The sequence below is a fragment of the Callorhinus ursinus genome, unplaced genomic scaffold, assembly GCF_003265705.2.
Source record: "Callorhinus ursinus isolate GAN/ISIS: 27379988/994484 unplaced genomic scaffold, GSC_fseal_2.0 scaffold16, whole genome shotgun sequence".
In the NCBI taxonomy this organism is placed as follows: domain Eukaryota; kingdom Metazoa; phylum Chordata; class Mammalia; order Carnivora; family Otariidae; genus Callorhinus; species Callorhinus ursinus.
The window spans coordinates 1,240,944-1,261,009 of NW_027397078.1; the positions used below are offsets into that span (position 1 = coordinate 1,240,944).

Sequence of the window (20,066 nt, forward strand, 5' to 3'; positions counted from 1 at the left end):
CACATCAGAAACCATTTTGCATGTGTAAGGCAGTAATTCAATTCTGGGAGGTGGCTTTTGCCTGAGTGGGAATGCCAAAGAAAGCAAGTCAGCCTCTTCAAGAGTTAAGCTGGCTGGAATGTACACATTTCCCTTCAATAGGTGGAAGACTTTGATCCCTGATGTAATGGGCTTGTAGAATGTCAGAACAGCCCAAGACTTACAAGTAGAGATTCAAAGACCAGTGCACAGTCTGGCGATGGGCCGTCCCTCTCTGATCCTTCAGTGGAAGCAACATATCCACTTGCCCAACTGCAGTCCTTTATCTGCTTTGCTTTCAGCGCTTCTATTACAATCACTTATGCAAATGTTTTGTCTTCCTTTCTAGACCGGAAGCTCTTTGAGGGCAGCCCTCTATCTGAGTCATCACTGCCTTCTCGCGTCTAACACATAGCCAAGATTCAATAAATATCAGCGGAATCAAAGTTTATTTGCCGAATGGTGGGGATGAGAAAGAAGTATTCAAACTCAGGAGCTGTACACACACAAGGTTACTTAGTATTGCTTGACAAACTTGTTCCAAATATTTCCACCGTCCTCTGGTGAAACAGTATTTCTCTATTAAACACAAAATGTAAAACAGTATTCAGGAATTTATGCAAACGCGAGCTGAGGAAAAAATGCAGAGTAATGCGATCATTGAACTCAACCAGCCAAAGCTCACATTCGCAGCATCAACCTTGGCAGGGACAAAGCTTCATCCAGACTGTTTGGTGATGAATCCCTCCGCAGAGGAGGCCAAAGTGGGCCTGAGCTGAAACCCAGCTCCCTCCCACCCAGCCTCATCCCCATCTTCACTCTAAACTCCGTAGGGACGACTTCAGCACTGTAGTAGGGTAAGTGGAAATTAACCCCCAAGCTGTACCTGATTTACAAACTGTCTTCCAAATACTTCACCTGGTATACCTTTCACCAGCAGCACACACATTTAAAAGGAAAAGCCCTGCAGAATCCAAATCATATTGAGGGTGGGAGTGGGGGTGGGGCTGGAGTGGAGGAGGGGAGCAAGTTAATCTTAAAACCCCCTAAACCAAAGTCCTTTCCATATCTTGAACCTACCTGGCTGTAAAATGGTTGGCTGCTGAATCACCAGCCCAGCGTTTCCTATCATGTCAGTGGCATACTGATAAACATTAATGCCGGTGTGTTTGAGAGCTTGGAGGGAAAGAGCCAGCTAGGAAAGGGGGACAGAAAGAAAATAAAGTATGGGGGGGGGGGGGGCAAAAAAAAAAAAAAAAAGCTGTTTCTATTCTCGAGACAAATGCTGACATGAACATAGGACACCAAACAACCAGAAATTGGCTTTTGAAAGCAGGTTAATGCTCCAAATGAATTTGCTCTGATTCAAGGGCTCTCCTTTCAGGAGAAATTTAGAGAGGATTTGGTGAAACTGATTTTTAAAAGCACCCAATAGCTATCTAAGGTTACACGATGTATCAAAGGAGGGCCCCCCCCCCCCCGCTCTAAGGCTCTAAGGACGTAAAAAATGAAGCTCTGCAACAGCTTCCTAACAGGAAAGGAAAGAATCCTATTACATCACTAGGTAACATGAGCACTGCATCATCCTTCTTTGTAGATAGTCTCCTATTAGCAACGCAAATTGTCAGGCAGCTCTGCAAAGCGCCAGCAGTGATCAGAAGCCGAGAAACAGACTGCTTGTGATTCTCCAGATCCCCTTCTCCCTGGGGTCACACTTCGGTCCTGGGCTGGGCTCAAGTCGGCTTACCTTCAATCACAGCTTTCTTTTTTTCTGCCTCAAGGAAGAAATAACCTGGGCAGCCCACATTTGGCCATTTAGGTTGCGGCGCTTTTCTAGAAGGAGCCCCGGGAGGCACTGCTTTAGAAGGGCACTTGCTGCGTTCTCTGCCTTTTGCAGGAACAAATGCCACCTAAGGCACCACCAGTGTTCCCCAGGCGGTCAGAATGTGATGTCACTGGTGGAGTCACGTGACCAGACCCTTGGACCAGCCTTGGAGAAAGGAAGATTTTTTTTTAACCGAGCACAGGCGCCTTAAAGATGTAGTCTCATCTAAACCAAGGCCGTCCCACGGGGGCCGCCAGGTCAGTTCACAAAACCGGGGTGCAGGCAGGTTTCAGTCTTTAGACCTTATTTAGCAGCAAATCCAGGGAGGCAAAGTAGGGCTATCTGAGAGCACTCAGGCAAGTTACGGGGATCCTAAGTTAAAAAGGGAGAGGGGCAAATACAGAAAAGCCTTTTTAAAGAAAACGCCCTGGAGAGCAAAAACACGGAAGAAATCTCAGACATGTGACGCTGGGTGAGAGATGCCAAACACAGGGGCACATAGCGCAACTCTCTCCACAGAAGTTTGAAACCAGGCCAACCTACATTATGCCATTTTAGGGCGCAAATGTAAGTTGCCACATTACAAAGAGAGGCAAGGGAATGACAAAAGTACAGACGGTAGCTACCCAGAGGAGGGGAAGGGGGTCGCCTTCTGGACGGAGCACATGGTGAGGGTGGGGCTTCCAAATGCCGGTAATTTTTCTTGATCTGACCCGTAGTTACCTGAGTGTCCACATGATAATCATTCTTTAAACTGTATGCATATGTTCTATGTCTTTCTGTGTATACGTCATAATTAGAGAAAATTATGGAAACGGAACTGCATGTGAACTTACTATATAAGCTCAGCTCTTTAATAGCACCTAGTAACTTAAAAGCTCAGATTACAGTCAAGAACATGAGTTGTTTCATAGTATTTAGTTCTCTACCCAGAAAGCAACATCAAATCTGATCTCACTAATCCAAACTGGGTAAAACTAGCTATTTCAGCTGTGAAAATAAATGCACTACTACATTTGCATTATTTAAAAGGCTCTCCCTTCCCAGGCCCTATTCCTAAGGCTATTCTCCAGCAGGTCTTAATTAACTGTGCAATAAGGCCAGTCGAGTAAAGGAGAATGAAATAGCCATCTCACAACTTCCTCAGTGAATCCGCAGGACAGCTGCTGTTAAACATTAATCCAGTCAGTGTGCTCCAATAATCAGACCTAAATGTAGGGGTCTGAAATGTTGTGATCACTCTCATCACTTCTTAGGGCCCGATGCATCCTAAAAATGTTAATACAGCAAAACCTCATGAAATGTGAGGGACTTCGTGAAACCTGTGCGCTTTGGGTCCAGTCCATCATTATCGTAACATCTCAGTCTCTTGATGAACTCAGCTAGCATTAATGAGAAGAATTAAAATGAAGTGGCAACTGATAGTATTTGTGAATGAACTGCAAAGCTTGAAAATCAAAAGCGATTTGTGGCCCAAGTATGATTGCGTTACACAACTGTACTTTTAGAAAAGTGTGTCTATCTTACTCAAAGAGTGTAACATGCCCAAACTCATAAGCCTCCTTCAAAGTCATTCTTTATTAAACAGGATCCTACCACTAGTTTCTGAAGGTAACTGTGGAATTCACTTACATTATCTGGTAAGATGTATGTTATCTCACTAGATGATTTTACGCAAGATAGTATATGTTTTGGTATTTATAAAAATGTATAGTTCTTCAATGTACAGTGACTGAATTGTAGGACTGGTACCGTGTTCTAATAACTTTTGATGTAAGCTCATGTGTTTTTCAAATGTTACATCTAGGGGAGGGACTTTATCATTCCATGTAAATTTACTTCCTTTGAAAACTAGGTCTGGTAGCTACAATGCAGTCCTTGTACTAAAATGAGATTTAATTTAATTACAATTCCCCTTTGTGCCAAATTTGTAATCTCTAGCATATGTTCATGATACAGACTGCCAGGCGTAGGTCCATTGATATTATTGTGAAAATAAGACACAGAATGCTTACTGATTTGTAATGCAGCCTATGATAAAAAACAAAAAATATAGTCAACATTTGGGGACAAACAGAGTTATGTTTCTGGAACACAGATGTGATCAGATCACCTTCTGATTTCTAAAATGTCAGTGGCTCCAATAACAATGTTTTTTTTTTATTTTAATTCCAGTGTAGTTAACATACAGTGTTATATTTGTTTTTAAAACTTTCAGCATAGGGAGCCCACTTAATGGGCATTTGGCACAAGTGTAGACCCAGAGTTTTTAAATATCCTCGTAATTTTTAGAATAGGACAAATAAAATACTTAAAAGTACATAATAATAATGACAATGATGTTACAACTATTTTCGGTTTCATCAATGAGAGGGATTAAATTGTTTCCACTCTTTCACAGACATACCTATATCTGACTGGATGACAAACAGCTTAAACTGTGGGTGATATGCCACATCGAACTGGTTTCGTTTCTTAGCATTTTTTTTTTAACTTACTAGAAAGAAATGGTAAATTTATAAAACTTAGTTGTCAAGAATAGAAGCAGAGATTATCCCGTTGGGGACCAACTACTGAGGTACAAAGAAAGTCACAAAATGCAAAAGGGCTTTTCAAAAAACAGTGTATTAAGAGTTAAGCTTCTGGTGTGTAAATTCTCTGCCAAGGAAGGAAGAGTAAAATTAAATGGGACCCTAAATGTCATATTAAGGTACTTAAGTAAGTCTAGATTTTTGCCTCCGTACCAAAAAAAGGTAAAACTTAGCTCAAGTAAGTTTTTTTTTCTTTAAGATTTTATTTATTTATTTGAGAGAGAGAGAATGAGAGAGAGAGAGCACGAGAGGGAAGAGGGTCAGAGGGAGAAGCAGACTCCCTGCTGAGCAGGGAGCCCGATGTGGGACTTGATCCCGGGACGCCAGGATCATGACCTGAGCCGAAGGCAGTCGCTTAACCAACTGAGCCACCCAGGCGCCCTCAAGTAAGTTTTTAAGGCATAGTGTGCTCTAAGTTACACATAAAACAATTTAATACTTTAATAGGAAAATGATTCAAGTTAAAGTACAATTAGATCTCAATTTGAATAATTTTTTAAAGCCCCTAAAGGGTAATTTGCACTGCTTGAGTCTGGGAAAAAATGTCCAGAAAAAAGTCAACACTTAAACAGCTTTCCCGGTAGGTTACACTTAGGTCTAAAAACTTAACAATGGGTCTTTAGAAACACATCGCTTGAATGAGGCGGCATATAAATGAATGCATTTAGCTCGTTCCCCTTTATGGAAACTACTTTCTAATTTTTTTTTCCTACAAATCACATGATGCTTGAAACTAGACAACCCTGTAAAATACAAAAAAAGAAATTCCAATTTGAGAGTCATGTTTACTTCAATCCCTAACCAATAAGCCACTAGAAATTTACCTGGGGAGCTGAACAGTAACTGATTAAGTGAACTAGTTAAACACTAACAAAAACACAAGGGGAAAGAGGATAGAAGGAAACCTGGTGCACAGACCCTGAAATACTGCTTTAGTAATATGGCAGATGCAGGAGGGCTCACTTATTGGCAGCTGCCCTAAGGAAGAAAGAAACACTTAGAGAAATGGGGCAGGGCTCTTGGTATGATCACAGGAGCCGAAAAAAAGTCCCATTTTTTAAAATATATTTCAGTTTTTACAAGGATATATTGTATGTTTGCAATGCTGAAATGACACCTACAAAAAATTCAACACTCTACCTAGCATACATCAGCAGATATTCATCTTGTGGTTATTTAAATTTTACCTTCATTCAACGGCATGTACTAAGAGCCTATCGTATGCCATTTCTCACTTCCGTATCTGCAGCCCCTTCCCTTCTTTTATTGGCTCATCCATTTTAGATCTCCCAGAAAGTTATGAACCCTTCCACACTCCATTCATCCCTAGGTTTGAGACTGCATTACAGTTGAAGCCCCAATATTAGTCAATACTTTTAAGACCTATCAACTTGAGCCTCCATTTCACTTCTAGTTTGCTTTCCCACTTACCCAGACCCAGGGGCTGAAAAGCAACTGTTGGTGGAGTAGCCCTCCCATCTAAGCCCTGGAGAGTACCACAGGACCATGTCATGCTTTAATACACTATCTTAGTTTGGCCCCTGGGACACGTATTCAAGGAGACTTTCCATTGATACCCATCTGTACAGCCATATTGGTTGTTAAATACTGAAATACCTCCAGAGCTGTGGATAAATAACTACTTTTTCCTGAAGCCTCTTCTCCCCACCAACCATCCCCTGGAAGGCTCCTGAATGTTCCCCATGATTCAGCAGCTGGAACATGAGGAGGCCCCAGGACACTGCCGAGTGCTACGTCCGGCATCCAGTCTGACTGGTCAGTGCCTGTGTTGGTTTGCATACATTTCATTTCAGGACTGACTGCTTTGGTTTCCGTTCACAGCAGGTTAAAACTTGAAGTTGTCTAAGAGGCAGGAAGGACAACAAAGAGGAAGCTCTCTATCCCAACTCTGCTGAAAGCTAGACAAAATAAGAGGTGGTGAGGGGCGCCTGGGTGGCTCAGTCGGTTAAGCGTCTGCCTTCGGCTCAGGTCACGATCCCAGGGTCCTAGGCTCAAGTCCCGCATTGGGCTCCTCGCTCAGCGGGGAGCCTGCTTCTCCCTCTGCCTGCAGCTCCCCCTGCTTGTGCTCTCTCTCTGACAAATATATAAAATCTTTAAAAATATATATCAGAAAATAAGAGGTGGTAAGAGATGCGGGTAATGGGACTGCAAAAACGGCAACAAATCTACTAAGTGAAGTTTGAGGATTCTGAGCAGTACACAGGAAGATGAGGCATGGCAGAAAGCGATAGGGAAAAGACTTTGGAAACAAGAAGGAATCTAGATTCTAAGACCACCCTTGGACTCCCCATTTCCCAATGGATACAGCTCTGTCCCCACTGGGTTGTAGACATGAGTGTGGGAGTGTAACTTCTACGCCTCCTACCCCCAGCATCTGCTCTAATCTGGAAGTTCCCAACCCAATCCACTTTCATTACCACTGGAGCCAGGCTGCGAACTTCCAGAGTTATCAAAGCTGGGAGAAATGGCATGTGGATTTATGGCTTGGTATCGGCAGGCTCCTGCTGGACTAGAATGCCACAAAAATCCATGGAGAACTGGAAGTAGAGGGACTAGATTTAACAAGGTTGCCGAGGGGTTTGTCCACGTAAAGAAAACATCCCTCAGCTCCATTACTTGCTCTTCATTCCTTCCTTCTCAAATTTACACATTTATGGGATTGACAAAAGGCCTGGGGAATGTCATGGGTAGGGAGACGCTGCCCTAAAATGCATATAACATACCCCAGGGTTGGGAAACCTCCTAGCTAGCACAGTCCTGTGTAATAACTTGTAATTACTGTTTCAGAAGCAGCGGTTCTCTGCTTCTTCTGTCCTAAGTCTGTGTTGGTTTCTCTTTATTAATCTCCAGAAGGAAGTTGGGAACAAGAGATCAGCAATTATTCTTTGCAGGAGCAAAAACTTGGAGAGGAAACACCAATTAGGAGATTCTTCTTGGGGGCGCCTAGGTGGCTCAGTCGGTTAAGCGTCTGCCTTCGGCTCAGGTCATGATCCCAGACTCCTGAGATCGAGCCCCGCACCGGGCTCCCTGCTCGGTGGGAAGCATGCTTCTCTCTCTGCCTGCCGCTCCCCCTGCTCTGTGTGCGCTCTCTTCCTCTCTCTCTCTCTCTCTGACAAATAAATAAATAAATAAAATCTTTAAAAAAAAAGAGAGAGAGAGATTCTTCTTGGGCTCATGGAAACAGCGTGATGTCATAGACAGAAATAATGAATTATAAATATAAAATCTAACAACTGCTCTTAAAGAAACCCATGTACCTGGCCACACCAATGTGTGTATGTTATTCACTGCAGCACTGTTAGTGGTAGCAAAACCTGGAAACAATGAAAGAGTCCGGTAATAGGCGCAGAGCACAAGGGGAGAAGTAGACTGATATGAACTAAAATAGAAAAATCTCAAACACAGTGTGTAAAAAAAGCAAGTCACAAAATAATAAGTAGAATATTTTAAAAAGTGTGTGTCTATGTGTTAACTGCAGAGAAAAAGAACTGCAAGAGTCACACTGAATTATTTTTAGGGGTTATCTCTGGAGTGGGAAGTAGGGGGGGGTCTTTCACATTTTCTATACATGTGCATTGTTTGAATCTTTAATAGTGAGGTGTATCTATGCGTTACGTGGTGGTTCTGAAAAGAAAAATAATGACCAAAAAAATGATAGCGCAGCTAGAAGAGTAGAGACAGCACATTTCAAAGGGCAGACTTTCATTCTGAGAGGCAGACCACTGGAGTATTTAGCAACAAAGCAGGTGACAGTGTCTGGAGAACACCAGGAGCAAAGCACCAAGAAGAAGACGGCTTACGCAGTTTTTAAATGAAAGGCAATGGGAAGAAAGGCTTTGCCGGCGGCCCTCTTGTCCCACAGTGAGAAGGTACAGATTCTAACCCTAGCTCCACAAATCACTAGTTTTATCACCTTGGGCAATTGCCTTAATCTCTGTGGCTTTCAGGTTCTCCGTCTGTAAAATGAGGGAGGTTTAGCAAGCATGATTTTTAAGGTCCCTTCCAACTCTGATATTCTATCATTTTAGCGATGATTTTTTTTTTTTTTTTTGGTCACTCATACACTGTGCTGCATGACTTGAGAAGACCTTAAGCTTTTGAAGAATTCTAAATGGCATTTTGATTGCATAGTTATCTGAGAACACCCTTCTGGCAGGATCATAAGATGGCACTACTGATCCTTAGGAAAGAAAAGTAAGACTCAGCTCATGAGTGAAGTATATGACAACCTGGGACCCAATGCTCTGGGGTCCCTTCAAGAGGGGATCAAAGTGGACCCACTGGCTGAAAAACACACAGGGAGCTTCCAGATTCAGCTCTGGCAAGTGAAGAGCTTAGAAGTTGTCACTCCCCATCCCTACAACAAGAAAAAGCTGGACAAACTGAAAAGTCCCGAACTTTCCAGGGGCCTGCCTGAGAATGAAGGCTGCAGGGGAAACTGCAACGCCCAAATCCACAGAGACGGGTTTATCCAAAAAGACACAAAGAGATCTGCTCACCTGAAGTAGAGACCAACTGAAGCAGCAACTGCTGCAGGGACACTTGAATGGCGACGCTGATGAACTGCTGAAGGCTGAGTGCAGACCCGCGTGAGAGTGAGAAACTTCTAAGGCTTGCCCGCCTGTGGGCTCTACCTCCAGGAACCCTACCAAGTTCTCACAGGGTAGATAAGAGAAAGATCCCCTCCTGGCTCTGAGGAGGGGAGGGGAAGAGTAATCATTGTGAAATTCCCCAGAGCTTTCTCTATACCAAAGGCCTATGCTCCGGGGGAAATACTTTGCCTCAGCCTTCTCCCAACTGGGGGAAGGGCATTCCTCTCACTCCAGCAGAGAGAGAGAGAGAGAGAGAGAGAGAGCGAGAGAGCGCGCGCGCACACACACCCCCCCACATACCCACCCCCACCCCTACCAGCCTTCTTGTCTCACCCAAAGGAAAAAAATAGGCATATCAACAGGGGCCTGCGCTTCCAGGAAATGGACTGGGAATGCCGTGGTCAGAACAGAAGTATGGGGCAGGGAGAACAAAAACTGTACCACTGGACGAAACCGTGTGAAGGTCACAGCCATAAGACACATGCCCAACAGACACTGAGATTTCACAGAAAATTATAAAAAGACCTGCTCCCACATATCTTACCACGACACCATAGGGCTCCCGTGTAATGACAGTGGATTGCAGCTCAAAGAACTGAGCCACAGAATCTCTATCAATAAGCTGCACTTAAAGGAAACTCAAAATCAAGAGGTGACACAAAAACAAGGTCACTACAAGGGCGCCTGGGTGGCTCAGGTCATGGTCCCTGGGGGTCCTGGGATCAAGTCCCATGTTGGGCTCCCTGCTCAGCAGGGAGTCTGCTTCTCCCTCTGCCACTCCCCCTCCACTCATGCTCCGCCCCTTGCTTTCTCTCTCTCAAACAAATAAAATCTTAAAAAAAAAAACAAGGACACTGCTACAAAATTTTAACACTCTGGCACAGACAGTTACACCAAACATTAAACAGCCCAATGTGTGGCCACTTTACCATAAATTCACAATGGAATTAAACTAGAAACCAATAAAAAAATAGCTGGGAAATGCCCCAATACCTAGAAATTAAACAACACACTTCCAAGTAACCCACAGGCCAATGAAGTCTCAAGACAAATTACAAACTATTTTGAAGCAAATGAAAATGAAAATACCGGGCGCCTGGGTGGCTCAGTCGGTTGAGCGACTGCCTTCGGCTCAGGTCATGATCCCGGGGTCCTGGGATGGAGCCCCACATGGGGCTCCCTGCTCGGCGGGAGGCCTGCTTCCCCCTCTCCCGCTCCCACTGCCTGTGTTCCTGCTCTGTGTGTGTGTGTGTGTGTGTGTGTGTCTCTGTGTCAATTAAATAAATAAAATCTTTAAAAAAAAAAAAAGAAAGAAAATGAAAATACAAGATATCAAAATCTGTAGGATGCAGCAAAAACAGTGCTTAGAGAGAAATCCATAGCATTAGGTGCATATATTAGAAAAGAAGATCTAAAACCAAAGAACTAAACCTCACCAAAGAAGATACACAGATGGCAAAGAACAAATGTAAAGATGTTCAACATCATTTTTCATTAGAGAAATGCAAATTAAAACAATAATGAGGGGCGCATGGGTGGCTCAGTCAGTGAAGTGTCTGCGTTCGGCTCAGGTCTTGATCCTGGGGTCCTGAGATGGAACCCCATGTCAGGCTCCCTGCTCAGTGGGGAGTCTGCTTCTCCCTCTCCCTCGGCTGTCTCCCCCCAGTCATGCTCTCTCTCTGTCTCTCAAATACATAAATAAAATCTTTTTAAAAAATGAGATACCACTACCTACCTATCAGAATGGCTAAAATCTAAAACACTGACAATACCAATCATTCACACAGATGTGGAGTTAACAGGAACTCTCATTCATTCCTGGTGGGAATACAAAACGGTACAGCCACTTTGGAAGACAGTTTGGCAATTTCTTACAAAACTAAACACAGTCTCACCATATAATATGGCAATCACACACCTATATATTTACCCAACTGACTTGAAAACTTATGCCTGCACGAAAACCTGCACACAGATGTTTATAGTAGCTTTGGTCATAATTGCCAAAAGCTGGAAGAAATCAAGATCTCCATCAGTAGATAGGTGAAAGGACAAACTGCCATATATCTAGACAATGGAATATTATTCAGCAATGCAAAGGAGTGACATCTCAATACACACAAAGACATGGAGGAACCTTAAATGCATATCGCTAGGTCAAAGGAGCCAACCTGAAAGCCTACAGACTACATGATTCCATTTATTGACATTCTGGAAAAAGCAGATTGATGGAGATGAAAAACAGATTGGTAGTTGCCAGGGGCTCAGAAGGGAGGTGGCTGAAGAGGTAAAGCACAGGGGATTTTTTTCGGGCAGTGAAACTGTTCTGCATGATACTGTAACAGTGCATACCTGTCACTATGCATCTGTCAAAATCCATAGAACTTTATAGCACAGTGGACCTTAATTTACACAAATTTTTTTTTAAATCCCAGGATGGAATGCAGAATGTGACAGAAGAATCTATAATACAAATTTGTGAAACAGCCTCACAGAAGGAGGTATTGAGAGAAAAGGTGCTGATCCAAGAAACTGGAACTGAGTGGAGTGTGTAAGGCTAAAGGCTAAAGAAATTGTGTATAAGTATTATATTCTAGCTGACAACGTAGTTTCCCATGGAAAGTAAGGGTTAACGATTTGAAAGCACCATACATGGGGGCACGCAGGTGGCTCAGTCAGTCAAGCATCTGCCTTTGGCTCAGGTCATGATCCCAGGGACCTGAGATCAAGCCCCACATCAAGGTTCCTGCTCAGCAGAGAGTCTGCTTCTCCCTCTCCCATAGCCCCTCCCCCAGCTTCTACGAGCTCTCTCTCTCTCTCAAATAAATAATCTTTAAAAAAAAAAAAAGATAAAAAAAAAAAGAAAGCACCATACATGTACACTGGAAGAGAACAGTTAAATAATGGATGGAGGATGGTGGGAGCCAAGTTTCTCACTACCTGTAATGGGAGGTTACAAACAAGCCATGGGAGGAGGCAAGAATGATCCATGTGTTAATGGAGCAGAATTACAGACATCAGTACGATCTCATGTTTAGCTTAATGTAGACACGGATGGTCACATGTAGATAATATATCTACCTATAGATATATATATAGACACGGGTCAGTACACACACACACACACACACACACACACACACACACACACACATTTTTTTACTGAGTGGCTGAGAGTGCCTAAACCAATAATGCCCCAGTAGAAATGAGCACACCTACTGCCCATATCTTCATTCCTAATACCATTCTCTACTAAAGGGAACCAGGGGGGTGCCTGGGTGGCTTAGTCGTTAGGCATCTGCCTTCAGCTCAGGTCATGATCCCAGGGTCCTGGGATCGAGCCCCGCATCGGGCTCCCTGCTCCGTGGGAAGCCTGCCTCTCCCTCTCCCACTCCCCCTGTTTGTGTTCCCTCTCTCGCTGCTATGTCTCTCTCTGTCAAATAAATAAATAAAATCTTAAAAAAAAAAAAAAGGAACCAGGGCTCCTTGGAGAAATGGCACATTGCAGTGGCAGACAGTAAGTCCTCAAGAAAACCCCACGGTGACAGGGCCGTGTCAAAGGGAAACAGAAAACTGAAAGAGTTCCAAATGGCCAAAGCTGGAAAAATTTGAACAAAATAAAGTAGAAATGGATTATAACCCAAAGTTTAAACAAATGAGTCCCTACTGACATAAATAAGTAGTTGAATAAATAAATGGGAGAGAACAGACAAATGTCCCATGCAGAACAATTCCAAATAATTTCTATAGATACTTTACCCTCAAGGAGATGGAGCATAGCTCCCTAGTTCTTAAGTGTGGGCTATGCAGTGAATTCCTTCCATAGAGTACATTATGGAAAGGATGAAAAGCAAGTAACTTTACAGTGGAGAAAGCTGACACACACCACCTCAGCCAGAAGATCAAGGTTAAAATCGGCAGCCATAAGTCATATCAACAATATATAGCCTTGATACAATGTGATGAGAATGGCACTTTACCTCTACTCCTCCTCCCTAAAACCCATAACCCCAGTCTAATCATGAGATAAACATCAGACAAATCCCAATTGAGGGACATTCTACAAAATACCCGACCAATAATCCCCAAAACTGTCAACTGGTGCAGCCACTGTGGAAAACAGTATGGCGGTTCCTCAAAAAGTTACAAATAGAACTACCCTTCTATCTAGTAATTCCCCTTCTGGGAATGTAACCAAAGGAAATGAAAACACTAACTTGGAAACACTAACTCCCATGTTCACCACAGCATTATTTATAATACCAAGGCATGGCAACAGCCTAAGTGTCCATCAATGATGAATGAATAAAGAAACTGTGGCATATACATATACAATGGAATATTATTCAGCTATCTAAAAAAAACGAGGAAATCCTACCATTTGTGACTGGACAGATAGACACTGAGGGCATTATGCTAAGTGAAATAAGTCAGACAGAGAAAGACAAATACTGTGTGATCTCACTTATATGTAAAATCTAAAAAAAAAAAAAAAAGTAAATGAACTCATAGAAAAAGAAATCAGATTTATGGTTGTCAGAGGCAAGGGGTAGGAGGATGGAGAACTGGAGAAAGGTGGTCGAAAAAGTACAAACTTCCAGTTACAAGATAAATAAGTGCTAGGGATGGAATGTACAACATGACGGAATATAGCTAACAGTTAACACTGCTGTATGATATACAGGACAGTTGTTAAGAGAGTAAATCCTAAGAGTTCTCATCACAAGGAGAAAGTTTTTTTTTTTCTTTTGATTCTATCTGTAGGAGATGATGGATGTTAACCTACTGTGGTAATCACTTCACAGTATACATAAATCAAACCATCATGCCGTGAGCCTTAAACTCATACAGCGATGTATATCAATTATTTCGCAATAAAACTGGGGGGGGAGAGAACACAGGTATGTAACAAAGTTTAAAAACTACGGAAAAAAAACACCTGTCAAGGTCATCAAAAACAAAGAAAGTCTAAGAAACCATGGCAGCCAAGAGGAGCTCCAGGTGACATGAAGACTAAATGTCACGTGGTATCCTGGAAGGGACACCAGGTAAAAACTAAGTACACATGGATAAAGCATGTTCTCGAAATAAGACAAAAATGTAAATAAATAAGTGGGAAGAGATAAGAAGGCACAGATTCTAAAATCTGACCAGGTATTTTCCTATCAAGTAACCTAAAGGAAGCCCTTAAAGCCTGGAGCCATGATAAGAAGCCTCATTTTGAGGGTTCGGCACAGAAAACTGGTATGGTTTATGGCCCCACGGTGCTTTTACTATAGGCCACTTTTTTTTTTTTTTTTCTCAAGCTCAAAAAGCAGCAGTAACAATCACCGTCCTCCCAGGCTAAGTATTTAGGGGAAGTTTGAGTATTATGAGGGTGATGGATTCTGAAGTCCCTTTCGTTATCATAATAAGGACAAAAAAAAGTTTGTGCCATCCACACTTGAGTCAACTGGAGTGCTGACAGGAGCCCATGAGCTGGGGCCCAAGATGTTTTTCCATTTCTCTCTGGAGGGATACTATAATCTTTCATTGCCGCACAGCAGAACAAACACAACTGTTTCACAGCTTACTTGGTGGATTTCACACAGTGTCATGTGCTTCATTTTCAAAGACATCTTTCCTTCCCTGGGACATCGGGAGGTTATGTTGAGGCCTGCAGGGGCGGTCTGGGCACGTTCTCCCACACGAGGGGGGCTCGGCCGGCTCCCACACTCTGCCTGGGCTCTGAAGTCATCTGTGACTCTTCCAGTTTATTCTCCATATCGAATTAGTCCTATCAATCCCCCTTTTGAAATTTCTCTAGAAGTTATTATTCTTTCCTCTCCGTTCCTGTTGTCTTAATTCAGGCCATTTGATCTTTTACCTAGATTATTGTTTAAAAAAAAAAAAAACAGTTTAACTGGTCTTCCAGTCTTTGACCTACTCTTCCCCCGAATCCACCCTCCACGCTGCCATAAATTCACAAAAACACCAATTTGATCATATCATTCCTCCGCTTTTAAATCATTTGACGACTCCTTGGTTACAAGATAAGGTCCAGAAGCACAGACTGTCTAGACCTCACCCAGATTTCTAACTGGATCTCCCGCCTTATCCCCTGCTATCTTCCCCTCCTGCTCCAACCGTCATCATCTCTACCCCAGGAGCCTCAGACCCCAGATGCACAGGTTCCGTGTTGCCTGAATAGAAAAGGCTCTCTCATGCCGCCGCGCCTTTAGCCACGTGGCTCTCTCTTGCCAGGAAGGTCTCCTCACTCAACAATCTGAGAGGAGTAGCAAGGCACACGAGGTGGAAAGACAAGGAGGTGAGGGAAACAAGGGAATTGATGAGCATTACTAAAACGGCACAGGGCTGGGTTCCTAAGATCTGGGGGCTCCATAAACACTGAATACCTGAATGGGTGAATGACTGAATTGCCAAACATGATGCCCAGGCTGCAGAGGCAGGCAAGTGAGAACGGATGGACTATGAGTACAGCTCTGAATTTCTTCCTACTACTCCAACCCTTTTTTCTATTTCCCTCCCCCTCCCCTTCTGTGAGACCTCCATGTTTATGTTTCTTCTCATTGGCAGACTACTATACCACCACCACAGATGCACTTAACCATGCCATGCATAATTTATTTATTCATTCCTCATAAATCAATCCCTCTAGCCATCTGGAAAACAAGAACCACTTCTACTGCCTTTCAAGCTCCTTTTAACTAATCTTTTTAGTACGTGCTATTGTGCCTGGTACAAAAGGTAGTATTTTATGTACAGCCACACCACCGATATCAAGGACTTTATGACCTTTTTTTCTGTTGTTGCTTTTGTGTACATTAGGAAATCCCAGGTGAAAACATTAAATAAAGTGAGAACAATTAAAAAGCAAAGCAAGAAAATTATATGACTACAGAGTATAGTAAATGGACCGATTTCTGTGTGTGGCTCACAGAAAACAGTTTTGCCGTTTTATGGTCAGACCTTGTAAACCACAAGCAGTAATTCTCCTGTAAAGGCCAAGTGAAAAGTGGCAAAGGACTACTCATGTAAAAACACATTCTACAATCACAAGCAATGTCAAAATCTCGTCTGCCTCAGCTTTTGGGTCTACTAAATAGGAATAATAGACGGATACTCGCCTGCCTCCAAGACCTACTGAGAGCACTGTGAACACAACGAGTACTTTGGTGATAGGGATGTTATGAGATATCACTTTCGATTAGAAGCAATAACGAGAACTAAGCTAAACCACTCTGGATTAGCCAGAAGGTTTATTAGAAGTGGCCGGCTTAAGCTTACGGAAACCCTAACTGACCACTTCACTCGAGCCAGTGATGGCTGTAACTGACTCGCAAGGGTTATAACTACACATAAGTGGACAGGATATATAAACACATGTGCCTTTCACAGAAGGAGGCAAATATGAAAAACCATTAAATACCAAACCATGAGTGCCCTTCTTTTATGAACTTTAAATTCAGGGGCTCTCTTCTACCTGTTACTGTCTTGAGGCACCTTTACGAGACAATTTCTTATTATCCTTCTGAACCTGTGGTTTGCATACTGGTATGTTCTTCCCAAGTTGGTCACCTCCTCAGAGACGCCTTGCCTGACCTTTTGAACTTTCTAACCTTTCTAAAATATCATCCCTTAGTTATCCTCTATTGTCATTCACTTTATTTCCATCTTGGTACTTATTATAATGGGTAAATAACTAAGTAGTCGGTTTGTTTACTCATTGACCCAACTAGATCTAAATTCCAGGTCAACTTGGATCTTACCTACGTTAATCCCACCACTGTATCCCCACGGCCTAGGATAGTGCCTGCTTCGTAGCAGGTATTCAAAAAGTATTTGTCGAATGAAAGGGTGAAGGAGTTTGTCCTCACAGTGACAATAAAGTTGATTCAAACTTCTTAGCGTGACATTCAAGGCTCCAATCTATTTATTTGGGTTTATAGCCTGCCTTTTCATACCTCTGTATATTATGCCTGTTGATATCTCTGTAAAAGCTTGCTTTCTGCCTAGAAAGGCCTTCTTCCTACCAAATATCTTTCAAGGCCCTTCTCAAACACACCTTCTCTGTGAAATCTTTTCCAATCCTAGACACACACACACATACGGAATGCTTCCTCTGCTGAGTTCTTATAAGAGTTATAACACTTACAGTATAGGGTTATAACAGAAATAAAATAACAATAATAATGAGAGCTAACATTTTATTGAGCGTTAGCTCGAGGCCGTGTACAATTATAACCACTTTATGTTATTATTTCATTTAATCCTGAAAACCACTCTAAGAGTTAGGTGTTCTCATAAGTACTTAATGTTTGTTTAGCCAGCTAGAATCAACTTCATGAAGGCAGGGAGGGTGCCTTAAAGCCTTGCTAATTCCCAGAACCTAGCGAAGTTTCCACAGTGTCATACGCCTCCAATTCAAATTTGCTAAATAATAAAATTCTGACATAGTTTCTTGTCCTCTGACTTTATGTTGAGAATGGCAATCCCAATCAGTTAAAGAACCAGACAGTAGTTTTAAGTAATTGTACAAATTTAATATTAAAGTCCTTTCTGACTACAACAAGAAACTCAGAAGTCAGAAAAGAAAAGGGTGATATATCTGGCTATGTAAAAATGTTTAATATTTGTAGATTTTTTTAAAGGAAACAAAAACAAAACAAATGGAAAAAATACACACCAGCTACGTTAGACAAAACATTAAGAGTAATATATGAAGGGCTCCTAGAAAAAGATAAGAAAAGATAATCAGCCCATCAGAAAAACAGGAACATCATATAAATAGGAAACTTCCAGAAAAAGAAATTTAAGTGGTTCGTAAACATATGAAAATACACTCAACTTCATTAATCTAAAAAAGTGAAAATTAAAACAATAATGAAAATTTACTGATTTTATTTATTTTGCCTATCATAGTGTGAAGATGAAAAAATTATAATATTCAGCACCAGCAAGGCTGTGGGGAAATAAGCACTCATACACTCATGCTACAGAAATGTTCTAATATACTAATATTCTAATACAGAATAAATATTCTAATATACTTCTAATATACTACATCTTATATATAAAGATGCACACACATACACATACACAAGGCTGTTCATTGCAGCATTGTCTGAAATAGCAAAAGATTGGAAACTGAAATGTACATCAATAGAAATTTGGTTAAATAAGCTATGGTACAGCTATACCATGAACTTATATGCAGTTATTGAAAAGAATGATGTTACTGGATAACCATATAATAGATGGAGGGAATTCTCCTTCTATAAATGTATTCCAGGGACTCCTGGGTGGCTCAGTCAGTTAAGTGGCTGCCTTCGGCTCAGGCCCTGCTCCCAGGGTCCTGGGATCAAGCCTGGCATCCGGCTCCCTGCAAAGCAGGGAGTCTGCTTCTCCCTCTCCCCTGCTCAGGCTCTCTCACGCGTGCTCTCTCTCTCTCTCTCTCAAAGAAATAAATAAAATCTTTTAAAAAAATAAACGTATTCCAGATAATAAAAACCCAATTATAAAAAAGGGAGAGGATTTGAACAGACACTTCATTGAAGGGGATATAAGGTTGGCAAATAAGCACATGAAATGATGCTCAACATCATAAGGCATTAGGGAAATTAAATTAAAACCATGATGAGATAACACTACACACCAATTAGAATGGCTAAAATAAAAATTACTGAAAATATCCAGAGCTGTTGTGGACGGGGAACAAGTGGAACTCTCACTCATGGCTAGGTCAGCTATAAAACGGTACAGCCACCCTGGAAAATGGTTTGGCAGTTTCTTAGGAAGTTCAACATACATTTCCCACATGACCCAGTGATCCCACATCAGGCTCTACTAAGCAAGAAAAAAAGGAATGAACGACTTGAATTAATCTCCAAGGCATTGGCTGAGTGAATGAAGTCAGTCTCAAAGGCGACATACTATATGACTCCATGCATATGACATTCCAGAAAAGAAAAAAATACAGGGACAGAGAATACATCTGTGGCTACCAGGGGTTTGGGGTGGAGGAGGTTTGGCTGCAAAGGGATAGCAAAAGGGAACTCTCTGGGGTATGGAACTGTTCTGTATCCTGTCGGTGGTGGCGGTTACAAAAGTCTCTACATATGTTAAAACTCCAAAGATTGCACCAGAAAAAAAGTGAATTTTACTGTGTGTACATAAAAAATAATTTTTAAAAAGATAAACTGTCATCCACAGTAATGATACCAGGGTGCCTGGGTGGCTCAGTCAGTTAAGCCTTGCCTTCAGCTCAGGTCATGATCTCAGGGTCTCCAGGCTCCCTGCTCAGCGGGGAGTCTGCTTCTCCCTCTGACCCTCTTCCTTCTCGTGCTCTGTATCTCTCATTCTCTCTCTCTCTCTCAAATAAATAAATAAAATCTTAAAAAAAAAAAATCTTTAAAAAAAATAAAAAATAAATTAAAAAAAAACAGTAATGATACCTTCTATTTCTCCATCTAAGGGAGGAACATCATCTCTCATGGAAAAATCCATAGCTGTCCCTGGAATGTCCATCAAGTCTTCATCACTGGAGCTGCTCCGGAAGCTATTGAAACTCCCCTGCTGAAAGCCTCTGTTATCCATAGCCCCTGCGCAGAAAGAAAAACAGGAGGCTTATTACAACGATCTTCAAGCTCCTTACCACTTATCCTTTTTTACTATGGTAAATACACATAAAATTTACCATTTCAACGATTATAAACTAGACAATTCAGTAGCATTAAGCTCATTTACAATGTTTTGCAATTACCATCGCTCTCCATTTCCAGAAATTTTTCATCCTCCCAAACAGAAACTCTGTACCCAGTAAACATAACTCCCCTACCCCAGCCCCTCGTAACTGCTATTCTCTGCCTCCATGATTTGCCAATTCTGGATATTTCATATAAATATAATCATACAATATGTGACCTTTTGTGTCTGGCTTCTTTCACTTTTCATAATGTTTTCAAGGCTCGTCCATGTTCTGGCACGTATCAGTATTTCATTCCATTTTCAGACTGAACA

The 20,066-nt window shown here is 42.0% G+C and overlaps 1 protein-coding gene across 4 annotated transcripts in view; it reads right to left on the reverse strand.

The window, feature by feature from the left end:
* The window catches only part of CLCN5 (chloride voltage-gated channel 5), a 156,234-nt gene that overhangs the window by 24,296 nt on the left and 111,872 nt on the right, over nt 1-20,066 (reverse strand). The window contains exons 1-2 of one of the 4 annotated variants that reach the window (XM_073901803.1): nt 1,766-1,784; nt 204-597 (exon numbers count right to left, since the gene is read on the reverse strand). Coding sequence is in view for 2 of the 4 variants with exons in the window: in XM_025857651.2 (XP_025713436.1) it covers nt 19,502-19,648 (147 nt within the window). In the remaining 2 variants the exon portion in view is untranslated. Of the gene's footprint in view, nt 1-203; nt 598-1,098; nt 1,190-1,765; nt 1,900-19,501; nt 19,649-20,066 lie in introns of those variants that run through there. The other 3 variants (XM_025857651.2, XM_073901804.1, XM_073901802.1) reach the window with 3 other exon arrangements.